The sequence below is a fragment of the Neophocaena asiaeorientalis genome, unplaced genomic scaffold (genome assembly GCF_003031525.2).
Source record: "Neophocaena asiaeorientalis asiaeorientalis breed wild unplaced genomic scaffold, Neophocaena_asiaeorientalis_V1.1 scaffold275, whole genome shotgun sequence".
NCBI lineage: Eukaryota > Metazoa > Chordata > Mammalia > Artiodactyla > Phocoenidae > Neophocaena > Neophocaena asiaeorientalis.
Window position 1 is genome coordinate 9,695,586 of NW_020173679.1, and position 8,548 is coordinate 9,704,133.

Sequence of the window (8,548 nt, forward strand, 5' to 3'; positions counted from 1 at the left end):
CCCCGTTGCTGCGGGAGGCAGCGTAGCTGGGGGGGCAGCCTGCCCGCTCCCCACCGTCCAGGTCAAGGAAGAGGCCCTGGACGAAGCTGAGGAGCCCGAGAGCCCCCCTCCGCCGCCTCGGAGCCCGTCCCCTGAGCCCACTGTGGTGGACACCCCCAGCCACGCCAGCCAGTCTGCCAGGTATTGGTTCCCGGGAACCGGGCACGTCCGGGGCAGGGACAGCTGGGCACCTGGGGCCTCGACAGGGACCCCAGCGAGACCCGGGCCTTTTTCAGGTTCTACAAACACCTGGACCGGGGTTACAACTCATGTGCGCGGACAGACCTGTATTTCATGCCTCTGGCGGGGTCCAAGCTGGCCAAGAAGAGGGAGGAGGCCATTGAGAAGGCCAAACGGGAGGCCGAGCAGAAGGCGCGAGAGGAGCGGGAGCGGGAGAAGGAGAAAGAGAAGGAGCGCGAGCGGGAGCGCGAGGCGGAGCGGGCGGCTGTGAGTCGGGCGGGCGGCCTGCTCTGCTCGGGGGCTCCAGAGGGCTGGTCCCCACGCTCGCCTCGGGGGTGGGCCGCCACCGCCTGGCGTCCTCTCGGCAGCCACCCACGTTACCTCTGTGTCCCAGATACGCGGACCCATCCGGGCCCTGGGTGCCCCGCCAGTGCAGGGCCTGGACCTCTGCTGGGCCGGGTCCGGGTCTGGGTCTGGGGCACGGAGGGACCCAGTTGGCTGGGCCGGCGGCCGGACACGCCCAGCCCTCACGGCCTCTTTTCCTTTAGCAGAAGGCGTCCAGCTCTGCGCACGAAGGCCGCCTCGGCGACCCCCAGCTCGGTGGTCCCGGCCACATGCGGCCCTCCTTCGAGCCCCCGCCCACCACCATCGCGGCCGTTCCTCCGTATATCGGGCCCGACACACCGGCCCTCCGGACTCTGAGCGAGTACGCCCGGCCCCACGTCATGTCGCCCACCAACCGTAACCACCCCTTCTACGTGCCCCTCAACCCCACCGACCCGCTGCTGGCCTACCACATGCCCGGCCTCTACAACGTCGACCCCACCATCCGCGAGCGGGAGCTCCGGGAGCGCGAGATCCGGGAGCGTGAGATCCGGGAGCGCGAGCTGCGGGAGCGGATGAAGCCGGGCTTCGAGGTGAAGCCCCCGGAGCTGGACCCCCTGCACCCGGCCGCCAACCCCATGGAGCACTTCGCCCGGCACGGCGCCCTCACCATCCCCCCCACCGCCGGCCCCCACCCTTTCGCGTCTTTCCACCCTGGCCTGAACCCCTTGGAGAGAGAGAGACTGGCCCTGGCGGGCCCCCAGCTGCGGCCCGAAATGAGCTACCCGGACAGACTGGCGGCCGAGCGCATTCACGCCGAGCGCATGGCCTCACTGACCAGCGACCCCCTGGCGCGGCTGCAGATGTTCAACGTGACCCCGCACCACCACCAGCACTCCCACATCCACTCGCACCTCCACCTCCACCAGCAGGACCCTCTCCACCAAGGTGGGGACACCAGGGAGCCAAGGGCAGAGGACGTTGTCGGGGGGCGCGGCTGAGAGGTCTGCGGAGAGCGGGGCTTAGTGAGCCCCTGTCCAGCAGCGCCTGCTCTGCTGGCCGCCTCTGGGTCCTGTGGGTGAAGGGCCCGGGAGGCAGCCCTGGGGAGGGTGCCAGTCCAGCTGAGCTGGGAGGAGGGATGCTGGCTGGGGCAGGGCTGGAACGGCCCTGGGGTTCCTGTGGACCTGAAGGCCACGGGAGGGCCTTGGGCAGCTGGCCAGGCGGGCTCTGCTGATCCAGGGTCCTGGACAAAGCGAGGCTGGGGAGGCTCTGCCTGTGGGCGCGCTGAGGGGGTGGGGGAGGGAGAGGAAAGGAAAGCCATGGCCAGCTCTTCACTTTGTGGCTCTCCAGAGCTCCGCTGTAGGGGCAGGGAGACCACGGAGGGTGACAGCTACTTTGGGTTGGGGTTGCTGGTGGCCCTGGTGACCAGAAGCCAGCCGTGGAGAGGAGCAGGTCCCTGGGAGTTGCCGCCAACGAGGGCAAATGGCGAGAGGCCCCCCGTAGCCCTGCACCGCCTGCATGTGCACCTCTGCCCCTTGTCCTAGGTTCAGCAGGCCCAGTTCACCCGCTGGTTGACCCCCTGACTGCTGGCCCGCACCTGGCTCGCTTCCCCTATCCCCCTGGCACCCTCCCCAGCCCTCTGCTTGGACAGCCCCCCCATGAGCACGAGATGCTTCGCCATCCAGTTTTTGGTAAGAGCGCGCCTGGGGAAGGGGTGAGGTGGGGTCCAGGGCAGAGCTGGGGTGGTGGTCTGCCGCGACATCCCCGTTCGTTCTTGTATTCAGCACATACCTCCTGAGTGTTGGGAGGCTACTTGGGAACAAGGCAGGCAGACCCCTGTTCCCAGGGAGCTGGGGGTTAGGGGTATAAACGTGTATCGGGAGCCGGGACGATGGTGGGCAGGGAAGAGATAGTGGAGTGCCGAATTCAAAGGAGGGCTGAGGGCAGGCCTCTGTGAGGACCAGTCAGTAGGCTGAGGAGGACGGGGCCCAGGGGCAGGGGGTCCGGGAGCCGCACTTCTCTCTTGCGGGCGGGCGGGGGCTCTGCTCCGGTGCTCCCTGCCGGTGAGGTGGCTTCTTGCCCGTCCCCTTGGGAAGCTCCCTCCAGATCCGAGCTCCTGGCCGGCCTCATCCTGGCCTTTCTGTCTCAGAGGCTGTTCTGTGTTTGGCAGGCACCCCCTACCCCCGAGACCTGCCTGGGGCCATCCCACCCCCCATGTCGGCGGCCCACCAGCTGCAGGCCATGCACGCCCAGTCGGCGGAGCTGCAGAGACTGGCCATGGAGCAGCAGTGGCTGCACGGACACCCGCACATGCATGGTGGTCACCTTCCGAGTCAGGAAGATTATTACAGGTGAGGAGGGGCTGGGAGGGAGGCCAGGCTCCCACCTCCCCCACCTGTGGGTCCCCCACCAGGGTCAGCGGTGTGGAGGCTGCCCCGGGCATCCGGGCCCTCCAGCTGCAGGCCTACCCAGGCTTGACGCTGATTACTTCTTCCTTTTTTTTTTTTTTTTTTTCCACCCCCTCTTTCCAGTCGACTGAAGAAGGAAGGTGACAAGCAGTTATAAGTTATTTATTTGTTAACGCTGGCTGTGGAAACCCCAGTTCTTGGGGGAGAAACAGGACTTTTTACATACAATAGGAGCTGCAAAAGCAAAAAGAATATCTTCTAAAGATTTCTTTATATATTTAAAAACCCCACAACTAAAAACGTATCAGCATACTAGTGTTCGTTTGTAGAGAGGATTCCTTGAGACTGGTTTGGGTCTCCCTGCATGACAGTCCCCCAGAAACTTAGTGAGGCCTGGACTGGACTGAACATTCAGAAAACTCCCCTGCAATCTTGGGGTTTGGCTTTAGTTTTCTTTTCCTTCCTTGATTTCTTCAGTAGGTGCTAGAATCCAGCTCACACCCTTCACTGTGCGTGCAGACACACTCAGTTGCGTGTGTTCCAAAACCCACAAGGTTGCCAGATAGGCAGCGTATGAGTTTGGAATCCAAGAGCTGTAATTTTTAAAAAATCTTTTATTTTAATACATTGTAGGAAATCTTCATAATTTGAGGAAGTTCTGCGCATGGCTTTTTACGTCTGTAAATAAATAATTTTAGAACAGCCTTTTTTTTCTTCCATAAACTACTATTCTGATCTATTTTTTCCAGCCATGTCACTAATTGTGAATTCCTACCAGCTGTTGACAGAATACAGAGTTGATTTTTTAATAAAAAGTTATATATAATTATCCCTTTAATTAAAGGGAACAGATGGGCGTTACTAGTTACAAACGGGCAAACGCTTGGGACTAGGTTTGGGCGCAGCAGGGAGCAGCCAGGGGTTTGCAGGGACAGTGTTACAAACCGTTTCTTTGTTGTGCTGCTTTGGTTTTCACTTCTGTCTGTTCCCAGCCTGTGCTTTGCCAGCGGTGCAGACATCTGTTAGCTTGAACCTCTCATCTTGCACCAGGAGCGCAGGAGTTAAATGTCCCCCATTCTGTCTCTGAGGGATCGAAAGCACATGTTTCTGTGTGTCAGATTGTAGATTTCCTTATAGATTTCTCTGCACACGCATTTGATTGTCCTGAATGAACTGCCTTTTTTAACATTAACTTGGACAATTTCATAAACAAACATTCTAGAAAATCCAAGAAAACGATTCCCTGCGAGTCACTCAGCACATATGCTTGCCAAAGGGATCTGTTAGAAATCTGCTTTGTCGTGCGTGTCGTCGTTTGGATCTTCTTGTGGTGAGGCCAGGCCATCCTTGTCACGGCCCGAGGCTGCTTTGGAGTGAGGGAGATCCCGGAGTTGGTCCGGCTGCGGGTGGCGGCCTGTGTGTTACCCCAGGAACAGGGACCCACGTCGGACAGGGAGACACTTGGCGTCCCGCTCTTCCTCCCGGAAGCAGGACGGGGGTCACAGCCGTGGACGTGGAGTGAGAGGCAGCTCCACCTGGGGGCAGGTGGCCCAGAGAGCCCGCCTCGGCTTTCTGAGTTGCCCGCGAGCTGCATTTTCTCCAGAGCAGAGGGTGGGGAAGTTGGAAGGACATTCTGCACCTGTTGATCACGCTTTCTGCCAGGACGTGACCTTTTCTGTTCCTCTTCTCTCAGCCCTTTGGGGGCTCTTTCTGCCGTGGTGCGCGGAGTTCCCGCCTGGGGGTCAGTGGACGTGGAGCGCGTCTAGGACCGGAGCCACAGAGGGGGCGGGACGAGAGGCTGGCGCTTTGACCCAGAAACCAGCAGGCAATAGCTCAGATTCAGGTTCCGGATTCACACTTGCCTCAAGGGCATTTCCAGTGTCCACTAAAGCCACGTTCGGTTTCCGTTGGGACAGATAGAGGATGGTTTTGTCTGTTGAAAATGTTCGTAGGTTTTTTCTTTCGTTTTCTCTCATTCCATTTCTGCCTTAACTTTAGCTCCTTGGGGGGAGGCAAGCTCAGATGAACACTTTGTCATCGCTTGAGTGGCCGCGTTGGCCAGGGGCGTTTGTGTCCCCGGGGCTAGTGACGTGCCATCAGGGCGGGCTCCGCTCTGCGGCCTCCACGCCTCTGAGCCGGGCCCCTTCCTGCTGGACTCGGGCGCTCCTGCTGCCCCGGCTCCTGCACGGAAGCCCCCGCCTGCTTTGCTCCCTTTGGGTGGAACGCGACGCCTCCTGCCCAGTTATCCTCCTTTCTCTCCTCTCTCGTCCATTTCCAAAGAAGAGAGAGAGTTGAAGTACTTGGAAGTCTGTACTTGAAAACTGTCTGAAGGCGTTTTCTCCTTAGGTTTTGGTTTTCTCCCCACGTCCCCAGGTGAAGCACTGAGATTCTTCCATTTAAAAACCCACAACCCGAAATCCTCACCTGGTCAACTGCAGCGTGTGTCGGAGGCCCCAGACCTTCACGGTGTCTTTGAAGCCCGACCCCTTGGTCTCCTTTTGGGTTTCCTCCCTTTGTTTGGAGTTGTTTTGCTTTTCCGTGTTTTATGTGTATCTTGTTCACTGTCGTCGGGTTGAGCTTCACTTCGCTGTGGCAGCAGCAGAGCGGAGTGTGCATTCTGATTTGCTACGTTTATATATATCTTGAAGCTAAATGTATATATGAGTAGTTTGCCATGAGATAACACAGTGTAAACAGAGTAGACACCCAGAAATTGTGACTTCTGTGTTCTCTCCATCTGAGTATTTTGTAATTTTTTTGAAATATTTGTGGACATAAATAAAAACAAGCTACACTACAGCGGCTGCGTGTTCTCTGGTGGACTGCGTCTCATCCCTGCGGTGGGCGGGGGAGGCGTATTGGCCGTTGTTCTGACCTGGGTCTCCCCGGGTGCGGAGGCGCAGGGGGATGGTTTGGTTCTCCGCGTTGCCAGCACACTGCTTACCCTCCGAAACAGCTTCCAGAGAGCCCCGTCTGCATCGTCTGGGGGGAAGGGGCTCTCTGGCGGGTACACCGCCCTCGCGGGGAGGCTTTAGCTTGCTGACTCGGGACAGTCAGGACGTGCAGTGGCTCCCCAGGCAGTGGGCATTCAGTGCCCATCCGTGGGCATTGATGAATGGGCATTCATCAACCGGGGTGATGGCGTTGGGACCAGAACGCCCCCTCCTCACTCCTCCCCGTGCCGTTCGACCCGCACCTCTAATTTGTGGACACCCTCCAAGGCGCGTGGGCCTGTGGCTCCTTCTCTGCCGAGGAGAGGTCTGAGCCACCAGCCAGGACAGTGGCCTCCTGCCCCTGGCCGCGCCTCCTGCCTGTCCCCTCTCTGCCTCTCGCCGAGGCCTGCCGGTACCCCCAGCCCACCTTCAGCAGCTGAGGTGCCCTCCAGGTTGAGGATGCCTCCAAGCCCCATGGGGGAATCTTACCCAGTGACAGCGCACCGGGTCACCTGCAGGTTGTGCGTGTGGCCACGAGGGGGCAGCAGTCACCAGGTTGGGTTCGCGGCATTTCCTGAAGCTTCGAGACTGCCGTTGGAAATTGATATGTGCGACTCTGTGTCTGGGGTCTGGCCGTGATGATGGAACGTGAGCAGCCCCGAGTGCTCATTGTTAGTAAACGGCCTCAAACCAGCCAGGCTCCGTGCGCCCTGTGGTGAAGGCCTGGGGGGGCGGCACGTGTTAGGCACCACCTAATGTAGGGCATGAGAAAGCTTTGCCAACCGGAAGGGCGCAGGTGGCATACCCATCAAGGGCCCTAGAGGCACTTCCGTGCCCTCCAACAGCAGGAGCCCTGCTGGGCAGTTTGGGTAGTTGGGGGAACAAAGTGAGGGCCGTGCAGGCGCCATGGGAGGCACATGTGACTGTCGTCATGAGTCACGGATGAGAAGGTGGGATGGGGCAGTGGGGCGAGTGGGTGGAATCCAGGTGCCACCTCTGCTGGGCTCTTTTTTTTTCTTTTTTTTAATTTTTATTGGAATATAGTTGCTTCACGATGTTGTGTTTCTGCCGTACAGCAAAGTGAATCTGCTGTGCATATACATATTTCCCCTCCTAGTTGGATTTCTTTCCCATTTAGGTCACCACAGAGCACTGAATAGAGTTCCCTGAGCTGTACAGTAGGTCCTTATTAGTTATCTGTGTTACACATGGTATCAGTAGTGTATAGGGCTGTCTCTCATGTAGACTGTGCCCTTTATGAAGCTGAAGTTTTCAGTAGGTAGGTGGACGGACCCTCGGCCTGGGCACGGTGGCTCAGCCCCTCTGGTTCCCTGCAGCGTGGACTCAGAAAGTGGCACTTGGCAGGGCTGGGTTCAGGGCTGCCGCTTGGGTCCTTGTCCGTGGTAAGTTCAGGTGAACGGGGCACGTCACTTAGGCAGCACCGGCGTAAGTCAAGGCCACTTATCTGCAGGGCGAGGATACACAGCAGAGAGATCAGCAGTGACCTTCCGAGAAGACATCAGATTCCAGGGCTGCGTGCACAGCTGTGCAATCGTGGACACAAAACAGCTGCTGAGGGAGGGCCAGGGTTGTGTGCTTCTGCCTGGACACACTCGGGGACCCTGCATCTGAGCCGCGAACACTTTGCCAACCTCAGGCGAGACCCAGCGAGGTGGGAGGGCACCAACACAGACCCCAGATACCACCCTCGGCCTCTCCCGGCTAACCCGGTCGGTGCAGGCGTGTTCCTGAACTCAGAGCTATGGAACCAAAACAGGACCAGTTAGCCAGACACCTGGGGTCAAGCGAAGGGGCCCCAAGACCAGTGCGTGGGTCTGTCCTGCACTGGAGCTCCGAGCAGGTCCTTCCCAGGGGCCTGTGGGGACACTGAAGGATGGGGGCCCTCGGCCTCCCTGCCCCCTCCCAGGGAGGGTCAGCCAGATGAGCCTGCAGGGTAGGCAGCCGCTGCAAGTGGCTGTCCAGCTGGGCCCGTTGCGGCTACAGGCTCGAGTGGGCCGTCACTGGAGTCCTGGCGCTCGGGGTTGGGCCTGGTGGGGCTACAGTTACCGTTGTCGTGGACGGAGCAGCCCGGCCTTCCCCCTGGGACTCGCCTGCCCTCACTGGGTGTTCTGTCCTGCGTTGTGGGCCCTCGGGGGGCTCAGTATCTGAGGGGTCCTTTCCCCGGGTCCTCGCAGGGCTCTCAGCTGCTTCAGCGAGATTCCCCGCCGTGTGTAATTGTTTCTTCTTGGTCTCTCGGGGCCCCCAGGCTGAAGAAGATGCCCGTGCATCGCCCCGACCCAGCTCTGTGCTTCCACGGGCACCCCGCTGCCCCCCTACCCGGGCACCTCGTTCCTGGACCACGTTCCAGCATGGGGGGATGCGTGTGCTCCTTTCCTGTTTGCTGGATGAATGAACAGGCCCCGCAGAGGAAGTTGCCTTGGTGCACTGTCCAAGTGTGCTACTGAGTTACAGGCGCGGATGAGCAGCTAGAAGTGACTTCAGCCCCATCCGGGGATCTGGCCCCTCTGCTGTGGCTCCTGGAGTGACCCCTCCCTCCCCTTCAATTTTCTTAGTCCTGCACCCCACCCCACCCCCAGTCCCCAACTATGCCTGCTACAGGATCTCACAGCCCTTCTGGCTCCAGTCCTGGGCAAAGAGTTTTGG

At 59.6% G+C, this 8,548-nt stretch overlaps 1 protein-coding gene across 1 annotated transcript in view; it reads left to right on the forward strand.

The window, feature by feature from the left end:
* Positions 1-5,750, forward strand: part of RERE (arginine-glutamic acid dipeptide repeats) — a 423,849-nt gene extending 418,099 nt beyond the window's left edge. The window contains exons 19-24 of the mRNA XM_024750016.1: positions 8-180; positions 276-486; positions 768-1,491; positions 2,088-2,234; positions 2,714-2,894; positions 3,075-5,750. Of these exons, the coding sequence (XP_024605784.1) occupies positions 8-180; positions 276-486; positions 768-1,491; positions 2,088-2,234; positions 2,714-2,894; positions 3,075-3,108 (1,470 nt within the window). The 3' untranslated portion in view covers positions 3,109-5,750. The remainder of the gene's footprint in view (positions 1-7; positions 181-275; positions 487-767; positions 1,492-2,087; positions 2,235-2,713; positions 2,895-3,074) is intronic.
* The last annotated feature ends 2,798 nt before the right edge of the window (positions 5,751-8,548 follow it).